This window comes from Periplaneta americana, chromosome 16 (genome assembly GCF_040183065.1).
Source record: "Periplaneta americana isolate PAMFEO1 chromosome 16, P.americana_PAMFEO1_priV1, whole genome shotgun sequence".
Classification (NCBI taxonomy): domain Eukaryota; kingdom Metazoa; phylum Arthropoda; class Insecta; order Blattodea; family Blattidae; genus Periplaneta; species Periplaneta americana.
The window spans coordinates 21,026,786-21,054,681 of record NC_091132.1 but is presented as its reverse complement, the minus strand read 5'-3'; the positions used below and the strand labels follow the sequence as shown (position 1 = coordinate 21,054,681).

The 27,896-nt window shown below is 33.4% G+C and overlaps 1 protein-coding gene across 1 annotated transcript in view; it reads left to right on the top strand.

The window, feature by feature from the left end:
- The window catches only part of LOC138692277 (midasin-like), a 414,487-nt gene extending 386,591 nt beyond the window's left edge, over nucleotides 1-27,896 (top strand). Inside the window, exons 24-40 of the mRNA XM_069815450.1 lie at nucleotides 128-290; nucleotides 1,860-2,000; nucleotides 2,815-3,830; nucleotides 5,392-5,533; nucleotides 5,678-5,863; nucleotides 7,023-7,193; nucleotides 8,954-9,197; nucleotides 10,416-10,547; nucleotides 11,883-12,199; nucleotides 13,534-13,768; nucleotides 13,986-14,173; nucleotides 16,306-16,704; nucleotides 19,240-19,404; nucleotides 20,637-20,771; nucleotides 22,641-22,780; nucleotides 24,568-24,817; nucleotides 25,640-27,896. Coding sequence (XP_069671551.1) covers nucleotides 128-290; nucleotides 1,860-2,000; nucleotides 2,815-3,830; nucleotides 5,392-5,533; nucleotides 5,678-5,863; nucleotides 7,023-7,193; nucleotides 8,954-9,197; nucleotides 10,416-10,547; nucleotides 11,883-12,199; nucleotides 13,534-13,768; nucleotides 13,986-14,173; nucleotides 16,306-16,704; nucleotides 19,240-19,404; nucleotides 20,637-20,771; nucleotides 22,641-22,780; nucleotides 24,568-24,817; nucleotides 25,640-25,822 — 4,207 coding nt within the window. The 3' untranslated portion in view covers nucleotides 25,823-27,896. The remainder of the gene's footprint in view (nucleotides 1-127; nucleotides 291-1,859; nucleotides 2,001-2,814; nucleotides 3,831-5,391; nucleotides 5,534-5,677; nucleotides 5,864-7,022; nucleotides 7,194-8,953; nucleotides 9,198-10,415; nucleotides 10,548-11,882; nucleotides 12,200-13,533; nucleotides 13,769-13,985; nucleotides 14,174-16,305; nucleotides 16,705-19,239; nucleotides 19,405-20,636; nucleotides 20,772-22,640; nucleotides 22,781-24,567; nucleotides 24,818-25,639) is intronic.

Below are 27,896 nucleotides of genomic sequence, written 5' to 3'. Positions count from 1 at the left end.
AATTTTAAGTATTTGTTAATGTTCCGGTCTCTTTAATTGAATTTTCTTGCCAACTTTAAATTCCAGCCTTAGTAGTGGAAAGGGATCTGTACGGAATATTACTGCATGTGTGTTTTCAATCTTACAGGCGTGTGGATGGCCTGCTCTTGTCAGTTTGGGAGGGCTGTGAAACTTACTTCTTGAGGTCTATAGCAAGATTGGCGTTGCTGAATACCTCCCTTCAGAATCCATCCAAAGATCTGGGACCACCTGCTATTGAGAGATGTAGAGGGTTTGCCATGCATCTCATGGTGAGTTACAGTTATGTTTATAATTAACTATTGGCTTGTGCAGCAAATGCTGCAAACTAAGTTCATTAGACGTTGAAATAAAAATTTTTCAGATTTTTTTTCTATGAAGAATACCAGACATTTTGAAAGTTATTTGCCTCCATAATAATGAAGCATACTCCCTCTGAATGTTTTTTTTTATGCCACGTACTTTTTCTTGAACCTATCCACCTTCAGTTTTTGAGTTTCAACGCGAAAACGCAAGTAACAATGTCAGGACGATCAGTGGGTTTTTCATGTGGAAGTGAAGCAATAGGTATTTCAGATCATTGTGGATTGTAGGCGAAAGTTAAAAAAAAAAAAGTCAGGTTTGCCATGCTTTCGAACAATAGACATAGCATCTTGGTATAGCTGCTGCATGTAGAGCTTTAAATGTACAGAGTAAAATCATTTTATCCTGCTAAGAGATCTTGCTGAAATGATCGGGAGACTACAAAATTTTGTAGGCCTCTTATTTTATCAGTAAGTAATACCTTTTGGTCTTTCCTTAGGAACTGAAATTTTTGCTCTCTCTCGAGCTAATACCGAGGAGAATGACGTATATAAATATCTACACCACACTGCTATTAAGTATATGAAAAAGACCCAACCCCACTTGATTAATAACTATAAAAATATTATCTTACGTAAATATTGTAGTTTTATTTATATAATAGCCGCCACTCAGTAAATTTATAGAAATGAAGATCTAATTTAAGATACTCTACATCTACTTACATAACACCAAAACGTTTTACTTTAATATCATCAATATAGCATTAATATGTATAATTAATGAAAAATAATGGCATTAACTACAATAATATTTAATTTCTAATGGTAATAATGTCATCAAACCATCTCATGTTTTGTAGATTTTAATATCCAATACACAGCTGTACTCAGAAAATTACACACCACAGAATCAGATCTGTAAATTATTTTCAGTAAGTCTTAAAGTTTTTAATAACCAATTATTATATTTATTTCTGTATCAATTTAATTCGGTAATAATCCTTATTTAATTTATTTAACTGAATTGAATTTGAACTCTAAATATGTCAGCAATCCTGCAAGTCATGGCCTTCATGTAATAGCCTATTGTTTATTGTAGTGTGTTTGTGTTTTGTTTTGTTCTGAAAAGCCATTATTTCTCAAAACTGACGACTGATGAATTTTGGAAAATAGGAAAATGATGTAGGAAAATTAAATTTCACTGAAAACTACTATTTTTCTGAAAAACTATGGGTTCCAGGCTTCAAAATGAGGGGTCATTTATTAAAATCTGTTCAGCCATTTTTCCATAATTTCCATTACCAGTTCAAATTATATATATAGATGCTGCGATCTTCTCAGAACACGTGCAGTTCATACATTCTTTACTTTGTTTTAAGCTATATGGAAAAATGTGAAATGTTAGTTGATAAACATAAGTGGGCAAGTGTTAGCATGCTCAGCACAAAATGTAAGGTTTGTGGGTGACAGATAAAGATGATTCCCACGTCATGTGGTCACATACAACTAATTGAAATACTTTCTTTTCAATTTCAGGTATTGTCTCGTGAGCAGAAATTGCTGCTCTGTGAGAGTAGTCACCTGTTGTGTTCTCTGCGTTGCCATGTTGCACAGTTGTCAGCCATGGAAGAAACTGACATCTTATTACCACGACAGTCTGAATTACAGTGTTGGATGGTAAGCATATGAGGATACTATGATATAACACTGGCTCTTTGTCTTTATTTATTTATTTATTTATTTATTTATTTATTTATTTATATATTTATTTATTTATTTACTTACTTATTTATTTACTTACTTACTTATTTATTTACTTATTTACTTACTCATTTACTTATTTATTTACTTACTTATTTACTTATTTATTTATTTACTTATTTATTTACTTATCTATTTACTTATTTATTTATTTACTTATTTTACATATTTTCTTATTTACTTATTTACTTATTTATTTATTTATGTATTTATTTATTTATTTACTTACTTATTTATTTACTTACTTATTTACTTATTTATTTACTTATTTATTTATTTACTTATTTATTTACTTATTTATTTATTTACTTATTTTATATATTTGCTTATTTATTTATTTACTTATTTATTTATTTATCTATTTAATTATTTATTTACTTATTTACTTATTTATTTATTTATGTATTTATTTACTTACTTACTTACTTATTTACTTATTTACTTACTTATTTATTTACTTATTTATTTATTTACTTATTTATTTACTTATTTATTTATTTACTTATTTTATGTATTTGCTTATTTATTTATTTAATTATTTACTTATTTATTTATTTATTTATTTACTTATTTACTTACTTATTTACTTATTTATTTACTTACTTATTTATTTACTTATTTATCAGCTTCTACGAAATAAACATACATGAAAGGAAATTAGGGGAGAGGGGGATTGGGAGAAGGAGAGTGTGTGTAATTTATTTATTTTACTTTCTTGTTCTTCTTTCAGATAAAACTGAAAGAGCTGCTAGTGACGTGTGTATCTTGCTTAGAACAGTTCCGCATTTTCCTGTATTGTTGCCCAGATGCTTCATGCATGTCTTCCAGCTCTGTTGAGCCTCCAGTAATAGAAATTGAAGGTTTGAAAAGCCCAGAAATTCTACAGGCCACAAAGGGTAATATAACCTGGAATTCAGCAGTGGACAGAGTCAAATCCTTGATATGTTCAGCAAATAAACTCAAACTCACGATTGAAAGGACAGAGATAGTTGCCCCAGAGATGTTCCACAAAAGGAATAAAGGAAAGAACACAAATAAGAAGCCCAGGATGTTAGTAGCCCGAGCACAGTTTGAGGCATTGGTTGATGGATATAAGCAAATAGAAGAATTTGTGAAAGAAATAGAAGATTTGAAGAAAATATTCGATTTCTCTGAGACATTGCAGCAGAATGCAGACACAGAAACAGAGAAGGAAAATGAAGCAAGAGAGGATATCAACCCAATGATAGCAAGTTTATTATGGTTACAAAAACACATACATGACGAAGCAGAAAAATTCTCAATGTTTGTGGAAAACAGCAACTTGAAATATTTTGCGTTTTCTTCGGATGAATCTGAGGTTTTAGCTTCAAAAGATGACTTTGGACAGCTGGAAAATGTAAAGAATTTCCAAGATGACGTGGAGGCATTCCTTAAGAATATGCTGGTTGTAATGCAGGACGTTTATAAGAAGTACACTCAGAAAAATGATGGAGACATTGCACTGAAAGATGACGAAATCGAAAGTGCTAAGGAGAAAGATGGCTCGGATCAAAGTAAAGTGGAAAGGAAGGATGATGATCCTGGCAAAGAAGACGAAAGTGAAATAGAAGACGGGCATCTTAAGGTGAAAATAATAGAATCTCTGTCTAGTACAGTGTCTATGTTTCTTATGAATAAAACAAATGAAAAGCTCAGAGTGTTAATGAAGAAACTTGTAGCCATATTGGACACTGATGATATCCAGAAAGGAAATGTTTGCAAAAGGTAAGACTTCAGTGACATTTGTATACAGGTATGAAGGATTGCAATTCCACAACAACTTTCTTACATGCCTTACCTTGGTATTTCAATTTTTAGTGAACAGTAGTGTATATACAAAAAGAACGCACAGGACTTAAATGTTAACAGTTTCTTGCCATTAAAAATTCTTCTCTTATTCCTATACATCATTGAGCCTTTGAAAATAAAATCAGTATAATTTATTAATATGCTTTATCTGGTCATAATTAACGGATTTACTTCAGACAGAGTTAGTAATTATTGTAGAAAAACTTAAGTTTTGAATTGAAAATTTTAATATTTACAAAATGTAAATGGTGTTGCATAATGTTAACAGGTTACTGAGTTGATGTAGAAATATAAGTTATATCAGTCATTTGTTGATTAATTACTAAGTCCCAGATTTTTATATCAGTTATTAAACATTCGTTTTATGTTTTTGTTTGAAAATGTTTAGGCATAATATTTAGAACACAAAACGTAATTTTAGATATTGTAAACAGGAAAATCAGTTATTTATTTTACATAGTTTTTTCTCATTATTAGTAACATGTTCAAAAAATCTTTGAAGAACATTTTATACAGTTTCTTCTAATTCAGCACAGCTATTGCAATCTTAATTAATTGCACACAGAGAATTATCGACTGCCAATTTGTTGTAGTTTAATTTATTGTGGTAGAATAATATTATTAACTTTTACTGAAAGCTTTACACTTAAAATTTGTTCATCATTATCTTGTTTCAACCATATAGTGCAGCATCAAGAGTGCAAACATTGTTTAAAAAGTAAAAACCACAGGGGAAAATCAAAACAACGAATTCCAAATCATGTCCAAAAAAGTTTAAAAATAATACTAGTTTTTGGAATATCTGACAAAATATTTCTCTTTCAGGAGTACGCGCAGTTTTTCATCCACACTTTCTCGATTTCCACAATACTAATTGTTCAGTAATATTCTATGCTGATTACCATTACATTATACCAGAGAATCGCTTCTGTGCACTATGCTTACAGATAAAATTCTGTGACAACACATTGCTGTACAGATTTCTCTCTTTTCCTCTTTTTCCTCCCCTCTCTCACCCTTCTCCCTCACTCATCTCTCTTTCCCTCCCTGCTCCTTATCCCCTCTTCTTTCTTCCTCATTCTCTCTCCCCTCTTATCCTTCCCATCTTCTCCTTCTCCTTCTCCAATAAAAGTCACATATTTTGCTCCATAATCAAAGTAATGATAGATTATTTTTGATTGTAACATCTCTTTTAGACATTTTTAGGTCCAATAACATTCATAGAGTTTGTGTAGAGCTTTTAACAGTTCTAATATATTCAAATTGAATAACAAGGAATAAAATGAATCAAAACCTGATAAAAAGTACATAGATTGAATTATACATGAAGTAAGGAAAGTAATTTCTGTTAAACTGTCAAAAGGTTTTCAACATTGTCATCTCTAATTCATTATCTTCTCATACTCAAAAACGATGTTTCGTATTGAAGTTTTATAATGTTGTTAGGTCAGTTTTTGTAAATATCTTTTCATTGCAGATTGCTATTGCATTGTTTGCCATGCCTGGATCAGCTGGTGCATCTCTATCAGTTCTTTGTAACTCAACAAGTGGCATCATATCGTGTCAGCTGCAAGCTTCTCTCTGTGTTGCTGTCTATCTTCCTTGACCTCGCACAGAAGGTAACTGTTCTATATAAGTTTCGTTAATGTGACTTCTTTGTTATCATAATTATACACAGTATTTGGAATTATCTCATTAAAAAAAGACACTGCTAAAATGAAAAGAATGGGTAATAACTTTAATTATTAATCTTCTATGCGTAGGGATTTTGCATTCCTCCTGAATTCGCTGAAAAAGAAGGCCTCGAAGGTGATACCACATCTGGAGGAATGGGCCTTGGTGAAGGAGAAGGGGAGAAGGACATCTCGGAAAAAATTGAAAGTGAAGAACAATTGGAAGATGCTAGGCCAAAAGGAGAGGAGAAAACAGAAGAAAATGAAGACTGCAAGGTAAGATATGTAACACAAATAAAAAAATAACTAATAGTGGACAGAAAAATCTGTGAAATGCTTGTTTTTTCTTCCTTTCCTCTCTCATCCCTATATAGATACTGTATATCTTGTGTATTTTGCTCTGGCTTGACTTTTTCGAGGGTGGACCTGGAATAGATGCATACACTTAGACTTACATTAGCCCATTACACACCCTCTATAAGCAGCGATTGTCTAAATCTGACAGATGACCTGGGTGACATTTGTGAACCCGATGCTGACAGGTGGGCAATACTGCTTTAGCCATGACAGAGCCAGGTCCCATTCCCACACCAGTACCCGATAACTTGCAGACTCAGGGACCCTGAGCCTTACATACTTATAAATGTATTTTAGAGAACCCAAAGGTTCATTGAACCCTCACATAAGCCCTTCATCAGTCCCAATCCTCAGCAAGATTAATCCATTCCCTACCATCATATCCCACCTCTCTCAAATCCATTTTAATATTATCCGCCCAATTATGTCTCGGCCTCTCCAAAGGTCTTTTCCCTCAGGTCTCCCATCTAACATTCTATATGCTTTTCTGGATTCACCCGTATATGCTACATGCCCTACCCATATCAGATATCTGAATTTAATATTCCTCATTATGTTACGTGAAGGATACAATGTGTGCAGTTCAGCATTGTGTAACTTTCTCCATTCTCCTGTAACTTCATCCCTCTTAGTCCCAAATATTTTCCTAAGCACCTTATTCTCGAACACTCTTAACATCTGTTTCTCTCTCAAAGTGAGTCTCTCAGGGCCATATGCATAGTCGTTACCTTCTAGGAACCTTTTGAAAAGGAAGAGGAAAGCGAAAATTTTTAACTACAGCATACAATAGATGAAATGTGGGGGAGGTGGAAAGTGTTGGCGAAATGAAAGAGGGAAACTGGAGTACCCTGAGGAAACCCTCTGCAACATCTCCTTTGTCCACCACATATTCCATCACGACCTGGCCAGGTATCGAACCTGGCTGCCTGTATGGAGAAACCAAAATACTCAGAAAATACCTACTGGTACCCCAGAGTTCCTTTGTCCATCACAGATTTCTCTGGTACTGCCTGGTATATTTATATTCAGGATATGGCATGTAATGACAATTAAGAATATTTTTGTCGTGTTTGAATAGGAAGAAGAAAAGGGAATTGAAATGACAGAAGACTTTGATGGTAAGGTTCAAGATCTGGAGAAGAAAGAAGATGCTGAAAATGATTCTGACGAAGATAATGACGATGATGATGAAGACCTAGATAAAGAAATGGGAGAGACTGAACCAGGGGCAGATAAATTGGATCAACAGGTAGTCAATATGACTTTTTATTTGGACATGAATAATTTTTATTGTAATCCAATAAAAGACTTACATATTTATTTATATTGTGCAGATACATGTATTATTCTTTAAAGCATAGTGTTGAAATTATAAATGCTAATCCTGCGTGTTTCATGTCTTCTTTAAAGAAAATGAGTTGAGGAGGAACAGATTCAAAAAGAATTTTGAATATGGAGTTCCCCAGGGATCAGTTTTAGGTCCATTATTATTTCTAGTTTATATTAATGATTAATGCTGTAACCTCAACATAAATTATTAATTTCAAATAATCTTCTTTATAGAATGTACAAGAGTGCGATTTCTCAAGTAAACAATGTAATATCATAAAATAATTGAATCACTCTTGACTTGTTCCATATCTTAAAGCTTCAGTGCTAATGTAAGAACTGTGGAATACAGTAAATGAAATCAAATAAAAAAAATCTCTTCAAAAACACTTCTAATATATTATTAAATCTAATGAATTATTGGTTAAATACAAATAAACCAATATTTTATGTTGATAAAACTAGTACTGTATACCGGTAATCAAAGTTAGTACACATAATAGTGCTTAGTTTTCCTACAATATTAGAATAAATTAATAAAATTGATGTCAAAGAATCTATAAACACATTGTTTCTTGGATAATCACTTGAACTGGAAAACACACATAGAATATATTACTCCTAAATCTCTAATCATATAGTCGAAAAATATCGTAGTCGACAGTAGTCAAACTGAGGTATAAAGTAATTCGTGCAATTTCATCAAATTAATACATTCATGAAATTGGCTATACAATACATGCTACAGATAGTAATAATATAACATAGGTTACAATTCGAAGACCTAAACTACTCTTACTGCAGAATATAAAGCAATACAGGAAAATAACGCTGGGAGATTAGAAGTAGACCTAAATCACTTGCTCTTGAAATTGGCTGTCTTTGGAAACGTGAAGCAAGATATATTTTGAATAATAGTGATAGACCATGTAGCTGACAGCGCTCCTTTAGGTGCAACCACAATAACATTTGGAAGCGTAGCATGACATGGTCTCGTTGACGAGTATTACAGACAAAGCACGCGTGCACACACACACACACACACACACACACACACACACATACTGCAAGTTTGGGAGAGTATATTCAGTTTCGAGGTTTGAGGCAATAAGTTACATAAAACTGATTTGTTGGCCTGGATAGCACAGTCAGTATAGCGCTAGCCTTCTGTGCTCAAGATTGCGGGTTTGATCCCGTCCCAGGTCGATGGCATTTAACCTCGGCAGTTGCAAGTGTCATTAAATAAATCATAATTTATTTTTAAAACTGATTCTATTAAATTACAGTGATCCGTAATAGTGAGCCCTTCCCTTAAATTAGACATTTATTCAAATATAATCGTTGTTGTTAACGAACATTTTTTTAGTTGGTTATTTAACAACGCTGTATCAACTACTAGGTTATTTAGCGTCGATGAAATTTATGATAGTGAGATGAGGCAGAGGATTCACCATAGATTACCCGGCATTCACCTTACAGTTGGAGAAAACCTCGGAAAAAACGCAACCAGGTAATCAGCCCAAGTGGGGATCAAACTCGCTCCCAAGTGCAACTTCAGACCGGCAGGCAATCACCTTAATAAGAGAAATAAGAAATGTATTTCTCACTGATAAAATAATTACCTCGGCTTATCATTATGTCTTCTCATGTATTTTATATGTTATCTTCGTTTGCTGTTAGATATGGGGCAGCGATTCAGAAGACGAAGGAGATGAAAATGAAGGTGAAGATAAGGAGGAAGAAAGAGGGACAGGAGAAAAGATTGGTGAGCCAGAACTTAGTGCAAAGGAAGATAACAGTAAACCGCAAGAAGAGACTGAGGAAGAAAATGGAGATGAGAGGAAGGAGCAAGAGCCAAACAGAAAAGAGATAAATGAGATGGATGATGCGGATGAAAACAGCGAGCAAATTGATCCATATCATGGTTAGTAACTTAAAAACTATAATTTTCATATTCATTTATTATTTTTCAATAGACTTGTATACAAGTTTTTGACATTGTCAGAATCTTAAAGCTACATAAAATCTTACAATTAAAAATTAGTAACACAACATTAAAACTATATACAGGATGTAACAGAATAATTATTCCTAATTTTCTGATATGATAGAGGGCATGAAATTAAACATTTTTTCTTAATAAAGTAATGTCCGGAAATGCTTTGTTTTCAAGTGATAGTGGTATAAAGGAAAGAATAAAATAATCTCAACTTGGAAAATTACTTTATTTACTTTCTATGGTTACACAGTAACTTTTTTTGTCTAATACCAGATATTAAGAAAATGATATTGGCAAACTATATGAACTGTTCAAAATTGCGACCACCAGTGTTGACATACAAAGTATAATGTCGTATGATTGAACAACAAAGCCTTCAAAATATTTATGATCGGTTACAAAGATTGTTAAAAGCAAGAATAATTCTGGCAACATTCTTCTGCTGTGTCGATGGGTATTTCATAAAAAATTGATTTAATATGACCCTAAACACAAAAATCAACTGGAGTCATATCTGAGGAACATGCCAGCCAAGCAACTGTATCTGTTCTCCCTATCCAACGATTCGGAAAATGTACATTTAAATAATTTCGACAATTTAAGTCGAAATGTGGGGTGCACCAGTGTGTTGAAAGATCATGTTTCTCCGAATATTAATTGGGACATCTTCAAGTAGTTCCAGAAGCATTTCCGCAAGAAAAATACCATAAACATGTTCATTCAATCGTGCAGGCATAGATAGTTGTTGACAGATCCAACCCAAATACTTGCAGAAAACTTCCATTGATTGCGGAGACTCTGAACAGCTTTAGGATTCGTGTCACTCCAAATGTGATTGTTGGGTGTATTGAAAAACTTACCTTGTCTGTCCATAATATCGACCCATCATTTTTTCTTTCATATCACTATCATGAACCTTTTCCAGACATTACTTTATTAAGAAAAAATATTTAATTTCATGCCCTCTATCACATCAGAAAATTAGGAATAGTTATTCAGTTACACCTTGTATACATAATAAAAATATAAAAGTAAAAATTAGTATTTGCTTATTTTAAACGCACGAGTTGAGAGTGGATTATATAATACTTGATAATGTAATGCAATTTTTTTCTGTCTTTAATATATTCTTACTTATAATAGGAAAACATGAGCCACTGCCGGAGCCAGAACCTCTTGATCTTCCTGATGACTTACAGCTTGATGATGGTGATGAAAAACAGAAAGGCGAGGAGGGTGAGGAAGAGAATCCTTTCGATATAGACAAAATGAAAGGTAACTGCTCCTCGTTAAAATTAATATATAGGCCCTTATTCATCCTCAATTTCGAAAAAACTTATCTCAATTTCCGAAAAGCTCATTTTAATTTCGGTAAAGCTACCTCGATTTTGGAAATGGTTAATTCATATTGAGAAAAAATAAACTTAATTTCAGATAAGCTAACTACAATTTCGGAAAATGTAAATTCAGTATCGGAAATGATACCAAACTCACAAAAAGAGTGAATTCAATTTAGGATTTGAAGGTTTTTCTTATTTTTCAACTATATAGTAACAATATATGTATCATCATCATCGTCAGCCATACAGGTTATAGTGCCAGAATATTTATATTTTCATATAGTGTAATGCATTGTATTGATAGTTCAATCTAGTATTTGTGCAGCTTAATCTCGTGTAGCATCCAGATAACAGTGTTTAAATTTTGGCAGGAACTTCAAGATACTGTATTGTGCACTTATTTTATGAAAATTGGAGTTGGAACAGATTATCCTAGATTCCAGTAAATGTGTTTACAAATAATTGTTCTTGCTATGTGTTATTTCTAGTTAAACCTGTAATTTTTTGTGCAGTTGGAATGAATTTGATTAATAGATCTTGCATATTGACACGCACATGCACACACACACACACACACACACACACACACACAGTGTTCTGCCCAAGGGCAGGTCTTTCAGCATTCTCCAATCTTTCCTATATTTTCTGCCTTCTCTTAGTCTTCGCATATGATCCATATATCTTAATGTCGTCTATCATCTGATATCTTCTTCTGCCCCCGAACTCTTCCCCTGTTCACCATTCCTTCCCGCGCATCCTTAAGCAGAAACATTTCTTCTCAGCCAGTGACCCAACCAATTCATTTTTCTCTTCCTGATCAGTTTCAGCATCATTCTTTCTTCACCCACTCTTTCCAATACAGCTATGTTTCTTATTATGTCTTTCCACTTCACGCATTCCATTCTTCTCCATATCCTCATTTCAAATGCTTCTAGTCACTTCTCTTCACTTCATCGTTATGTCCATGTTTCTGCCCCATACAATCCTACCCTCCACACAAAGCACCTCACTAGTCTCTTCCTTAGCTCTTTTTCTAGAGGTCTGCAGAAGATTGATATATGATCATTAAGTCCGCATATTTCAAGTCCAAAAAGTTTTTTTTTTCTTCAATTCTAGATTATTTAAACATGTTCAGATTGATTGTTATATTGTTCTCTTGAATATGAGATAACCAGTAAATATTTTAATTGTTTAAAATATAATTTAAATTCTGTAAGTGAAGTCGTAAAACAGTGAAATGTAAACAAATTTTGTTCTATTATTTCTCTAGAACAAAATGTGCCACAAGAAGAAGATAAAAATATGGAAGAAAAATCAGAAGAGAAAGAAGCTGCAGAGGAAGACCAGATGGATTTAGGTGATGAAGAGACAGAAGAAATTAATAAAGAACAAGATGAAACGGAGAAATCAGAATCAGCTGATACAGGTGGAGGCAGTAAAGATGAAGAGAAAGGTGGAGATGAACCTAAAACAGAACCTGAGAAGGAAGTTGACAAAGAAACAGCAAAACCATCTGAAGATCGACCATCTGATAATCCTGTTGAAGGAGCAACAGAAATGGATCAGACTTACGGCTCCAAAGATCAGGTCAGTTGGTGACACAAATTAACTATAAATTTGTTAAAGTAATGCACTATATCACTCTTCACATCATGACAGCACGAAAATGTAATTCTTTAACTAAGAAAGTGATAAAACAAAAGATAAAACAATCTCAGGAGTTTAAATATTCACAATCAAGTAACAAAATGTATTATTTATTAACTCTCAAGAAAATTAGAAATGTATTGATATAAACGCAAAAATTATTGCTTCTGACTACGCCTAATTATAATTTTGAAATTTGATTGATAAAACTGATTTTCCATTTATTTTACCAATGGAATTTCCAGAGTTTTCTCTTTATTTCCACCAAAAATAACAAAGGTTTTTTTCTTTCCAATATTTAGCATTTAATTTTCTTTTATTACATATGAGAAATTTCTCTGCAACTGCAACCAGAAAATGTAAAATAAATACTGTACATTTTGCAATTTACTTAATTTTATTAAATTCGCCATAGCTTAATTTTATACCTGGATGCAATTTAAATTAAAGGGGAATATTTTGAATTAAAATCAATCAGACAATAAAAATTACGTCTCAATAATGTACTTGTCTGTATGGTACTTCCAATTGTTGATCGTGTTTTGCTGGGAATATATGCTTGAATAATTCGTTGTCTTGGAACTTCTTGCATTACATCTTTATAACTCGATTTTACAGCAAAAATCGCAAAACATAAAGTTTCTGCACAGTAACACCAAAATGAAATGTACAAATAATGTGAAATATTTAATATTATATTGTAACATTTTATACACAGGAGAATGTGTTCATTGACAGTAACCTCACAGACTAAATCCTTAAGATAAGAGGAACAGAAATTTTTTACTCCCATTCCTCAGCAGTGAGGGAAAAGATGTAAGCCAAACATTGCCTGCTGCATGTTCCACTCTGTGATACTCAGAGCTTAGAGTGTAGCATGCTCTACATTTCGGTAACACTTTGCCAAACATCCATTATTTAAAATTATTTATTAATGAAGTATTGCAATATTCCTGAATCATAAATGTGACAGAAACATTTTGCAAAATTATTTGTTGAAACTGAGAACTACAATGTAAAGACGTTTATAAAATGTGTATTTCTAAATGTGTTTAAAAGATAATGGGATCAGAATTTATCATCCAGTCTGGGAAATATAAGCTCAAAGGAACAAAATGGTGGAGAACTTTTTCATTCATACTATACTAAGGACACATCCCTTAAAAGGACTGTCGCATAATAATTTTTCAGGCATGTATTTTTTATCTTCAGTATGACTTCTCTTTGTGGTGTATGATGCATGCAGTGTTGAATCGTGACTTTTGTTTCTCAAGGTTATCCCTGACAAGAAAGAAGATAGTACACAAGCTCTGGACCCATCAGAAGACACGAGTGCAGAAGGAAAGGATGATAAAGAAGGTGTAGGCCAGGCACAAACTGAGGAGACTGATACAGGACACACTGGAGAGATGGTCACCCGCAAGGACGATGTGCAGACAGGCAGAAGCCAAAAAGAACAGAATATAGAGAGAAGACGTTTGCAAGAGAGTGACAGCAACAGGAGTTTAGGTTGGTGCAGTTGGCTATACTATAGACAAATATTTTATTCACTATAGTACTTATTTTGCGGAATGATCCACCTACATGTCTAGGACTGTATCTACAAAGATACAGAAGTTTCTTATGATTACTGTCCTGTTTTTCTTCGTCCTTTTCCTTCGTTTTCTCAAACATATTTATGCCATATAAAATGAAGGCCTGTATCACTAGAAATATTTATTTGTAGGTGAAGTCAGTGAGCCTGTGAAGAAGAAACTAAGAACAATGAATATTGCTAAAGATGATATGGAGACGCAGGAAGAACAAGAAGAAGAAGAGGACGGTGTACAGGAAAAAGAGAGTGCTGACATGTATCAGCATATAAAAGAATCTAAGAAAAAGTTCGACGCTCAAGCATTGGATGCTGCAACAAAGGCAAGTATTATACTAATACAAATTCTGAAGAAAAAGATGTTATATATGGGTTTGTATAATCAGATTCCAATAATTTTATTATAATATATTTAAGACATGAAAATTACTTTCACATTGATAATTTTAACAATATCTAGACGAATATCACATAATGAAATAAACATTGATTATTTATTAATCGGATGAAGTTACACAACAATAGACCAATCAATAATTATTTGAAAAAAATCGAGCTATTTGCACAAATCTGTTATTGGCTGGATTACTTAACTGAGAAAAAATCAGGAATGCAATAGATGCACTCTGCTGCCATATTTAAGCAAAATTCATTTATTGCCTAAAATTTATTTATCTATCTATCTATCTATCTATCTATCTATCTATCTATCTATCTATCTATCTATATCTATATCTATATCTATATCTATCTATCTATATCTATCTATATCTATCTATCTATCTATATCTATCTATCTATCTATCTATCTATCTATCTATCTATCTATCTATATCTATCTATATATATATATATCTATCTATCTATCTATCTATCTATCTATCTATCTATCTATCTATCTATCTATCTATCTATCTATCTATCTATCTATCTATCTATCTATCTATCTATATCTATATCTATATCTATATCTATATCTATATCTATCTATCTATCTATCTATCTATCTATCTATCTATCTATCTATCTATCTATCTATCTATCTATCTATCTATCTATATCTATCTATATCTATCTATCTATCTATATCTATCTATCTATCTATATCTATCTATCTATCTATCTATCTACCTACCTACCTACCTACCTACCTATCCATCCATCCATCCATCCATCCATCCATCCATCCATCCATCCATTTATTTATTTTTCTTTGCAGTATTAAATCAAGTGCTGCTCTGTTATTAAAAATAGATTAGCCTTTTTATTATTATTATTATTATTATTATTATTATTATTATTATTATTATTATCTGTGCTATTTTTATAATAGTATGAATGTTACAATACTTTTTGCATAAAATGCTTAATAAAATAACGACATTTACTTCAGTGGTAAAACAGGTTTTTGTTAGTTGGTCTCTTTTTGTATAACTCCGTCCAATTGGGATATAGTAATATTCCACGCAAGTTAGGAAAAACTGCGTGACTTCCTAAGGATTAAAAACAATAATTTGTGTGATCAGTAATTTCCTGCTTTTATAACAATTTCCATGGAATGAGGCACATTAAAATGTTTTGTGCACCATTCACCGAAATGTAGTCAATAAAATGAATTTATATTAGAAAAGTAAGTTAAATTAAGCTACTGGATTCGTACTCCATATATAGAGGAAAACCTCTCTTGTCTAATGACGACCAGGTCAACAAAAATCCTTTCTTGATTAAGTTCTCCCACTTGTATGCCCTAAGTATCGAAGTAAAGTATTTTGTAACAAAACTTAAAAGTATTTATTAGTAGGGGTGTGAATTTATAGTGATTATTTTACCCAGATTTCGGTGATTAAAATGGTTTAATTTCGGTGAATATTTCGTAAAAATAAAACAAGCAATTCCGAGCATTTTTCGCACCCTAAAGAAACTTAAAAATAATAAAATAATAATTTTTTTAAATTATTATTGAAACAATCCCTTTGAAACTAACAGAAAATTGTTTGCATCATTAATTCAATTCATAGTTAAATTTCATTCGACTGTGAAGGGGTCATGGCCCTGCTTTCTTGATCTCACGAAGCGGTTGTTGCGGGAAAGAGAAATGATCGTTGTCTGCTTCCACTGCTCTCTGGAAGTAGTCCCTGAAACTATGCTTACATCGTTGCCAGATGTCACATGTATGTGATACTGAACGATCAAATATGTGGAAATGTTCATGTATATTTTATAACGAAAATTTTCACGTTTTATTTGGAAGAGAGAGTCATTTTTCATTGAAAATCTCGTGATTATGAAGTAATTTCGTGGATTTCTATCAATTTCGCGAAAATTCGCGGATATGTTTCACTTAATTTTTTACTTTCATTAAGGGATTTGCATTTTCCATGCATAAAATGAAGTATTTAACATATTTGCGCATATCATTAATACCAAAAAAAAATGTTTTTCTTTTCAACAATAGGAACAAGCAGAAAAGCAGCCGGTACCAAATGAAGAAGACACCACTGGTGACGAGCCCAAAGAAGATGATGACATAGAAATGCAAGACAATGAAGACGTAGAGGAGGAGAATGAAATTCCCACTCAAAAGGCAGATAAAGTTGCGAGTGAGAAGAAAAGAAAAGAAAGAAATGAGAAGAGATCTGGCGAGAAAGTTGATGAGGGTGGGGATGTAGATATGAGTGTGGAAGTGGAGGGAGAGAAGATTGAGACACTGGGTGCAGCGAGGGGCAACGAATCCACATTCCACACCTTGTTCGGTGAGATACAAGGTGATGTGTCTCCTCAGGACATCATATCCGCTGATGACTACCATGCTCTGAGGTCCCAGCTGGAGGATCAGTTGTCAACATGGAGTGAGGTCAGTAAACAGAATGATTGATAGACTATTACTAAGGTATAAGATGATGTCATGCCATTGTTTTCTAATGGTCATATTGTTTTGCTTTATTTGTTCAAGTCTTGCATTTGTGGATATGACCTCTGTTAGTGTCCTGTGGACTACATTTCTTCTTCTTATCTTCTTTTCTAGTATCTCTTTTCATTATTATAGTTTTTGAGTAGTATTTGGACAGAATCATGTATTGTGCGCACTGAAGCAATTGATGGTCTGCTATTAGAGAAAGTATTTTAGTTGGCAGCAACCCCTGGCATGTCCTTCAAAGGGAGTTGTCTACAGTGGCGGCTGGTGACCAAATTATTTGGCAGGGCACAACTTATAATAATAATAATAATAATAATAATAATAATAATAATAATAATAATGACTTTATTTAACCTGGCAGAGTTAAGGCTGTCTCTTACACTCAACCAGGATTAAACTTGGTTACACAGTTGAACATAAAACTGGATCGTAATTAAGTAATTACATACTGATACAATTTAGGTACATAATGAGATCAAAAGAGGTAGTTACATAAAATTTACCTCATAAAATAAAAATAAACATAGTGGAATACATATTAATGTTGTTAGAATCAAATACGAATCGCATAAAAACAGAAGCCATTAATTCAATAAAAAAATGTACACAGTAAAAATAAAAATAAACACATTAGTATACATATTAGTATTAGATTACAATTAAGTAGGATTTACATAATTAAACCACTAATTAAAACACTAATATTGGATTAATTGAACCCATAGATTCCTCACTACACGAACATAGGCTTGCCATACTGAATAATTGCTGAAAATTTCAATAGCAAAATGTAAATATCAAAAATGCATTATACACTAATCTTTCTATTTATAGATGAAGTCCTTAGCTCGAATAAATACTTCGATAACTCGTTGATTGAAGTTAGGAATCAAATGCACTATTTTACTCTCAATTGAAAGCATTGCTAATGCTGTCAGTCTTTCTTGTTGCGAACTCTGCTGTCGAAATCTAATTGCCTTCCAATTAGTTCACTAACTTTATTCATATTGAAGTACACAAGCACACAACGAACACTAATGTAACTAACTTCACACTTAAAATAAAAAGGAAGAGAATTATTAATAACACTCAGAATTTTATTATTGCCGCTATGAATACAAATGCGGGAACTGAGAACCTGTATTTCGTACGGTTGTCAATGTTGCCAACACTCTTAATAAAAAAGTAGCCTACCATAATTTTGAATATAGCTAATGTTCTATATTAATAGATGCCTGAGAGCCCTTAACAAAACTTTGAGAGCAAGATCCATAAGTAAAAAAGCAAAACTTACATTATATAAAACAGTCGTAAGACCAATTGTGCTTTATGGCAGTGAAACTTGGACTCTGTCGAAGAAAATGGAACAACAACTGATGACATGGGAAAGGAAAATCTATGGTCCTAAATATGAGAATGGGCACTGGAGAGTTAGATATAATACAGAACTGAAAACTCAATATAAATCTCCAGATATTGTTGCTGAAATCAAAGCCCGTAGGTTGGAATGGTTAGGACATGTAATCAGGATGAATGATCAGAGAATACCAAAAAAGATTCTAAACACAAAACCAGAAGGCAGGCGCAATATTGGCAGACAGAAACTAAGATGGTTGGATGGAGTGGAGGAAGATTTAAGGACTCTAGGCATGAGAAGATGGAGGCAGAAGGCTCTGGTTGGACAGGAATGGACCAAGATCCTAAGGGAGGCCAAGACTAGACTACAAGGGCCGTAGTGCCAAAGAAGAAGAATCTTCTATATTAACAATGGTAAACGGTTTAATTTTAGTAGCTAAATTAATCGGAAAACATAGTTAAGCATTGCCTCATATGAAATGTAGCAATTACAATAACTAAACTAAAAAAGCTACAGAATAGCTAAGATGGCAACTCTTTGGGCCATGGCAGTGTTACCATCATACTTCTATACGCAACGGTAGCATCGCGTTCTATATACACATTGTTAAAACGATTTGTGCATGTGCAAAGGATGATCACGCGAATGACTGTGCCCTGGCCGACCCCGCATCCATCACCTCACACCACTCTTCTTGCACTTGAAACTCTTGAGTTACCTGTGTGCATGAGCAAAGGATGGCCACTATAACTATGGAGCCCGAACCAAACGATTCCACTCGCTCGCTGTAGCTGAAAGCATTCATATTTCACAATATGTTTATGCTTGAATGGAAGCTCTTAAATCATTAAGTTTTGAACCGATAATTTTAAGCAAAAATTGCTTTATTTATTTATTTATTTTTTTGTGGAAAAACGAATGGTGGGGCACGTGCCCATGTGCCCCTTAATGCGAGCCGCCACTGGTTGTATAGCTAGGATATGCTGCAGTTACAAATGGGAGTTCGTGCCCTAATGTAAATGTTGTTGCTACTGCGTACACCCCACTTTTTAGTACAGAGTGACTTCCCTTCCGCACTGTATATTAAGTGTGTGTTTTATTTTGGTGTATTACAGCCTCCAGCCAGCACAGAAGCAGAGAAAGCTTGGGAATCGTTCAGCACCATCACGTCTGGATTGGCTCGTGATCTGAGTGAGCAGTTGAGGCTGGTGCTGGAACCCACACAGGCATCACGGCTTCGAGGAGACTATCGTACAGGACGTAGAATCAACATGAGAAAAGTGAGTTGCTAATTTCTAAGGGTGCTATTCATAGACATTTCGCAGCACGCGCTACGAGCGTACTAAGCTAGCCCCGGCTATCCACTGGTTACTAGTACAGAATTCAAATCATATCCTATCGCTAACACTGGTTTATGAATACGAAAAACGCTGATAATCCACCGAAAGCCCGCGCTAAAAATGTCTATGAATACGGCCCTATGTTTTGCATTTGTTCGATTGTTCTTAGCTCAACAGAAATTCATCTGATAATTTATATTATGCCATGGATACTAGGAATTTGGAGTCCCGCGTCGTGGTGTTGTGGTCTAAGGCATCGTGCCTAGGACTCGCGTTACGGAATGCGCGCTGGTTTGAGTCCTCATGGGGGAAGAAATTTTCTCATGAAATTTCGGCCATTGTATGGGACCAGTGCCCACCCAGCATCGTGATGTGCTTGGGGAGCTACAATAGGTAGCGAAATCCAGTTGCGAAACCCAGCTATAATAGCTGGGGGGATCATCGTGCTAACCACACAATACCTGCATTCTGGTTGGATGATCGTCCACCTCTGCTTCGGCATGTGGGCGTGAGGCCAGCAGCCGGCTGTTGGTCTAGGTCCTTCACGGGCTATAGCGCCACGGATTATTATTTACTAGAAATTCGGAACAAAATATATGTATTACTGCTAATGATTTGATCAAAGAATCTATGCTTGTGAACAGTTTTCTTTTTTAAATGAATTAGGACAGAAATACATTTTTTAATCAAAGTGCTACCAGGGCTTATAAGGCAGGAGACCCTTCTTCAAATCCCTGCTGATCCACTCAGAATTTATAATTTGTGTTGGGCAAGCCAGTGGTTTTTCTTTGAGTAGTCCAGCTCTCCTGTGACATCCCAATATTTCTCAATTATCATTGTCATTCTAGTAGTGTGACAGTCTAGAATTTCATTTCGAAGGTGGGATCACCAGTAAACCTAAATTCAATACTCCTTAAAGGTTCATAGATAAAGCGGAGTTGATTTTTTGACATGAGAAAAAGAGTGGATAAATTTTGTCTTGAAGTATGCTCCCATTGAGAGGAGAATTCTTTTGTTTTTCATAAATTTTCAACATAGGACATACTGACTTCATTTCCCATGCTAAAAACCTCGGCTACTAAGAACGACTTTTATAAATCAATTTAAGATGCCAAGAAGTGCTTTAAAGTCAATAATTTGTATGTAATAATTGTGGTATTCATTCATTACAGGTCATTCCATACATAGCCAGCCAATTCCGAAAAGACAAAATCTGGCTCCGAAGAACAAAGCCTTCTAAACGTGAATATCAGATAGTTCTAGCAATTGATGACTCGTCTAGTATGGCTGACAATCATTCCAAAGAGGTGAGCAAATTACTTACATTTTTCAGATCATTCTTACATTTCAGTTATCTCTATGTATAAATTGTAATTATTCCAGTCATTAATTCATGGAGAACATCACAATGTAAAATCCTGGTTTTATTTATTAACACTAAAAGAAAACATTCTTACAATAAGTTAACATGTAAGTAAGAAATTCATTGTATATTATATGCATAACTCTTTATATCATTAGGAACAAAGTTACTGTCGTAATCTTCTAATTAATTTGGAAATAAAATTATTTTTCGCGAATTATTACACTATAATTATATGTGTTACAGTTTTGTGGAAATCACAGGGATAAAGCTTCAACTTTTAAAAAGCTTCATTGTTTGTGCATTAACGAAAAATTGCACAAAATCATTTTAGATAGTGAAAAATGTATAGAAACAGTAAGAGAAAGAATTTTACAAGCTAGAAAATTTCATTTTATGGAGTAAAACAATAACTAAAAATTGGAAAAATACAACATAATCAAAAGTACATTTACATATTGATTAGAAGTTTAGTAAAAAACCTATGTTAAAAAGATTTCCACTTCAGACACAGATGCACATAGATGTATCTGGTGCACAAACCCAAATCCACAGGAGGCTTTTGGCCTTAAGACAAGCCTCCAGACTTCTAGGACTGCTTGAAATTTTTCGACTATAGCGCTCTCCAAATTAAGTGGCAGAAAAAGTAAACAAACGATACTGCAAGCATTTGGTAGAGAATTCATTGTTAAGTTTTGCAATTCTCTGTAGCGAAATGGCAGCAAGTTATGAAAGCTAGTCAAAGAACTATTATCATGCATTTTTCTTGGGATATATATAGAAATGTATAAATCTTTTCTGTGCTTATGAAAAATAAAAAAGTTATAACATTTATAATGCGAAACTACAGATATACTATTTGAAAATAGCGCTAAGGAATCATGAACAAATGAACCAGAACTGTGGAGGAACTGTATTTCTCGAGTGATTGCATTTCTCCATGGGAAATAACTTCAACGACCTCTTATGTCTCCTTGGTAAACTACAAGTCTAGGAGATAAGTATGAGTATGTATGGGCAATCATCCAATTCAGCTAAGTCTTTGTATGTATGGGGCCCCTAAAGTCTTGTAGAAACTCCAGGAAATGTAAAAACAGAAATATACGCATAATTACTTTGAACGAGAATTTTTGGAGGAAAGAGAGAAAAAAATAAAGCAACTAGAATTGTTTGATTATGTACAATATATGTACCATGGACAGTCTGAGAGAATGAAAACATTCATGAATGAATCTGTGGAATATTGCAGACTGAATAAAGATAGGCCTACAGGCTTTTTGAAAATCGGAAATTTTTATGAGCAGTAATAAACCTAATTGGACATCGGTATATAGAAAGCTGGTCTATATTTTAATGAAAATATCATGTTATGAAGGTTTTGTCTACAATAGTAAAGTTATTATTGATCATACTCATAATTAGAATGTATTGTAGTTTTAAAAAGTACCGTACCAAGGTGAAGACTGCAATGTTGTATAAATATAATGCCATTAATGACAACAATACAAAGCCAATTATTGTAAAGTAATTTGTACAGACTTCGTGTTTTACTTGTTTTTAGGGAAATTATTAACTACAAATTCTGTCATAAAATTCATACTTTATTGGAAAGGAATGTTGCATGTCTGTATATGAATACAGTGTTCAGTGGAAGTCATTGAAATTAATAAAAACATTGTGATCTATTTCAAAGAATATAATGACAGTACAATTTATTTAAATTATGACATGCAGTAAATTCCCGTAAAATTAGACATTGCTTCTGGTGTTTTGTGTGTTTAATTAATAGGGTATTTTATTTTATAACCCTCAGCTTGCATTTGAATCACTTGCTCTCGTAAGTCGGGCATTGACGCTGTTGGAGGCCGGAGAATTAGCTGTGATAAGCTTTGGAGAGACTCCTAAAATACTGCATCAGCTTGGGGATCCTTTCACAGAGCAGAGTGGAGCGAGGTGAGTTACTATCATCTGTGGTGGTTTTTGTTGTCTTTAGACTCACATTATACAGTAGACTAACAGTTGCGCCATGTTCAGCGTTGTTTTTGCGTAGAACTACGTCTTTCTTCTCACTAGGTTCTGGAGGGGAATGACTTGGGAATTGAGCATCACATAAAAGTGCAACCCCACTTGTACGTGTTATTTATCTATATTTTTTATCAGACTATTATTATTACTATTATTATTACTATTATTATTATTATTATTATTATTATTATTATTATTATTATTATCATTATTATTATTATCATTATTATTATTGTTGTTGTTGGCTTATTGTTAGGTTTCGTAACAAGCTGTTTTTTTTTACCTATTTTTAAGAAGGGGGACAAGACTAACTGTAGTAACTTTCGAGGAATATCACTTTTGTTGACGTCGTACAAAATTTTGTCGAATATCCTTTTGAGAAGATTAACTCCATATGTAGATGAAATTATTGGGGATCATCAGTGTGGTTTCAGGCGTAATAGATCAACTATTGATCAGATTTTCTGTATTCGACAGATATTGGAGAAAAAATGGGAGTATAAGGGTACAGTACATCAGTTATTCATAGATTTCAAAAAGGCGTATGACTCGGTTAAGAGAGAAGTTTTATATAATATTCTTATTGAATTTGGTATTCCCAAGAAACTAGTTCGATTAATTAAAATGTGTCTTAGTGAAACTTACAGCAGAGTCCGTATAGGCCAGTTTCTATCTGATGCTTTTCCAATTCACTGCGGGCTAAAGCAGGGAGATGCACTATCACCTTTACTTTCTAACTTCGCTCTAGAATATGCCATTAGGAAAGTTCAGGATAACACAGAAGGTTTGGAATTGAACAGGTTACATCAGTTTCTTGTCTATGCGGATGACGTGAATATGTTAGGAGAAAATCCACAAACAATTAGGGAAAACACGGAAATTCTAGTTGAAGCAAGTAAAGAGATAGGGTTGGAAGTAAATCCAGAAAAGACTAAGTATATGATTATGTCTCGTGATCAGAATATTTTACGAAATGGAACTATAAAAGTTGGAGATTTATCCTTCGAAGAGGTGGAAAAATTCAAATATCTTGGAGCAACAGTAACAAATGTGAATGACACTCTGGAGGAAATTAAACACAGAATAAATATGGGAAATGCCTGTTATTATTCGGTTGAGAAGCTTTTGTCATCTAGTCTGCTGTCAAAAAATCTGAAAGTTAGAATTTATAAAACAGTCATATTACCGGTTGTTCTGTATGGCTGTGAAACTTGGACTCTCACTCTGAGAGAGGAACATAGGTTAAGGGTGTTTGAGAATAAGATTCTTAGGAAAATATTTGGGGCTAAGAGGGATGAAGTTACAGGAGAATGGAGAAAGTTACACAATGCAGAGCTGCACGCATTGTATTCTTCACCTGACATAATTAGGAACATAAAATCCAGACGTTTGAGATGGGCAGGATATGTAGCACGTATGGGCGAATCCAGAATTGCATATAGAGTGTTAGTTGGGAGGCCAGAGGGGAGAAGACCTTTGGGAGGCCGAGACGTCGATGGGAAGATAAAATTATAATGGATTTGAGGGAGGTGGGGTATGATGGTAGAGACTGGATTAATCTTGCTCAGGATAGGGACCGGTGGCGGACTTATGTGAGGGCGGCAATGAACCTCCGGGTTCCTTGAAAGCCAGTAAGTAAGTAAGTTGTTGTTGTTGTAATTATTGTTATTATTATTATTATTATTATTATTATTATTATTATTACGTGATTTTAGGTTGCTGCAGCAGTTCTCTTTTGAGCAGAAGAAAACACGAGTGGGTCAGCTTGTGGACTTCGCAACAACCATGTTAACTGCCACTCGCTCGCGAGCCGCAAGCAGCGCTGAGCGAGCCCAGTTGTTGGTCATCATTTCAGATGGTCGCATCGTGAGTGAAGGTGCTGACAGAGTGAAGCAGGCAGTCAGAAGAGCAAGAGAGAGCGGAATATTCATGGTGTTCGTAATTTTGGACAACCCTGAGAGCAAGGTAACGAAAATCATGTACTGGTACATTTCCTTTTACATTCCAAAAGAGAGCTTGTTAATGTTTCATAAATGATAAGGAAGGTAAACCAAACTTTGTTCACTTTATAAGAATAGTTTGCAAGTTTATTTTAAAACTTGATTACATAATTACTGAAAGCTATCATTTCCAAGACAATATCGTGAGGGAATCACGTAATGTATGTGAACGTAATAGTGAAACTTGTCTCTAAAGTTCTGACCTATTTATATTTAATTTCATCACGTGTGTGTATGTGTGTGTGTCTCTGCACGTGTAAGTGCACTTGTGCTCATGAATAATATAGGTACGTTACACAGTGTACAACTCAATTTCAGTAGCAGTATGTGCCTATCTTTAAGTTGTTTAAAAATATTATATCTCATATTATTTGCACAACTATAAAAATGAGTGGCTGTTACGACATTACTCAATTCAAAATCTACTGCATTCTCGAAAATCTCTGATGGTTGTATCTCAGTAATACTGGTGCCAGCATTTTTTATGTTGAGAACGTATTGTGCCTCTTACTATTGTAGTTACTGATCGAAAAAATGTTTCTCCATATTAAATATTAATATTTATCAACGTGAAATAAACAACAACTGAATAGACTACAGTGGACTATAGTGGACTTTATGTTGTCAGCAAACAGCTGGATACATTAAGAAGATAGAACAACGTCATCTCAAATAAAAACTTGTCACAGCGAAAAAATACTACGATCATTTGCATCAATCCAATATTTACTGGATTACAATCTTTCAGTTCAGTATTGGTACTAACTTTAAATTTTGTATGTTTCAGGACTCTTGTCTGGACATCCAGCATTCAGTATTCAGTGGAGGTACATTCGTAGGATTTTCATCATACCTGGATAACTTCCCTTTCCCCTTTTATTTAATTCTTAGAGATATTAATGCTCTTCCAACTGTCTTGAGTGACGCATTACGACAATGGTTTGAGCTTGTTACAAATATGGATAGGTAGATAAATAACTAAATGTTTGTTCCATTGCCTAAGAAATGTTGTGTTGAGTATCTAAGCAATATGAATTTTTTTTTTATGCTGAATGACAGAAATAATCAGTTCGTGCAATTCAGTGATATTTCTAAGACATACATTTCAGTGTTGTGTGGCAATTTACATTGAAATGTATATTGAACTGTATTGTTTTACAACGACATTATATTAATGTGTACATTTCGTTACTGTTCTAGCGAGCTAAATATTATCTACCTTGTCTTCCATACCTCAGTGAAAAATATGGTATTTCGCTTTACAACTGGGATGTTATAGGCTTACTATTTGGAGCGAGGGGTTATTTACCAAAATTTAAATGTAATATCCTTAAGTCTTTTTAAATTCCCTTTTATGAGGTTCAGAAGATTATGATGGAAATTCTGAAGGCCTCTCTTCAAATTCTACACTATCATTTATATGTTAACACATAATTTTTTGTTTTAATATACAAATCGAATAATTATTTTACTCGTATAATTTCTCTTTATCTTTTTATGTTTGTTAATTCTGGATCCCAGTGGTCAATCTCACTTGAGGACGGATGATTTTAAATAAATCGTAGTAGTAAGACGTCCATTTTATTTGCAGTATGGTATTGTTGTAATAAGTGTGAGTTTTTAAGGATTTTATGAAGTACTGAATTTTGTAGGTTGAAGAAAGACCAGAGAAAAATAGCTTCCTAGAACACTTCTTTATTTGTAAGTGGCTTCAGTCCAGTAATTCTTTCCTTAAAATTAAAAAGAAATTGAACATAACACTGGAAATCATACGCATTTAGTTTATTGTGTATTGTTTTTATAGCATTTTACATTGTCAATGTCTTTATCATTCTGAAAATAATAATGAAGAAATGTCACATTTTTGTGTGTTCTTATTCATGAAACATCTTAATAGTTGGTAATTCTAGTAAGAATTTCTTCGTTAAAAATCACAGTTTTCGAAGTCTTATTTGCAAATGTTTCACCACACTGAAAAAAAAAGATAAGTATCAGTATTCAATTAAACAATTTGATACCATAGAACAATAAAGAACTGAACTGAAAAGGTAAATTCCAAAACAAAGTCAAATCATTATATCATAGAAATTGTGTAACAATTAAAAAATTTGGTCTTCTTTTAAATTAGACCTAATAATGGGAAAATTCTAAATTAGAATTTCTTTATTTTTGATACAAGACTTGAATAGACTATAATGAATGATGAATGTTTGGTAGTTCTTCCCAGATGAAGTCATACTAGTTATTATTTCGAAATTGAAATTAATTATTTAATTCTCAGACACAAGAATTAGAGCACATTACATTCGGTATTTACAGTTATATTAAATCACAACTGACGGACATTATAACTTGCAATAAAGATGATATGGTGTTTTCCTAAACATAAAAATTCTCTCTTTCATAATATTTACCTCCTGTAGTGTTTTCTTTAGAAACTTAACTTTCCAAAGTGTTGTAAGTATGGTCAATTTTTTTTAACAGTTTTATGGTGAAAAATGCAGTTGATGAGAATAAGCGAGAGGAGCAAAGATGAATATGATTGTGAAAGAAACGAAAAAGTGTGGACATATTGGATTCTTATAAGTATGAATGGTATCAAAATATCGCAATCCCACCTGTAATTTTAAGTAGGTATCTAGTAAGTAGCATAATGACGTTGTAAAATGAATTCAAAAATAGTTGTAATAGTGCTACACCCTGGAAATATGTAATCATCTACGAAATGACATTTTCAGAGAAATGAAAAACTAACATGATATAAATTGCCTAGTGAAATTTAACTCTAGAGTTACCATACCACTGACATGAATTTAATGTTTTAATGTTGTATTTCTGATAAGTTCATAAACGTCCATTTTAATTTTATTTTAATGTTTTTATTTTTAAAAATTTTGTGTTTTTATTATATTCAGTTGTATTTGCTTGTATTGTGTGCTGTGAGGAATTCCAAGATAGACGTACATTTTTGTAAGATTATTAGGCTATAAACTTTGTTCCTATGGAAACTGATCAATAAATAATCACTGTTTATTCCTGTAAAA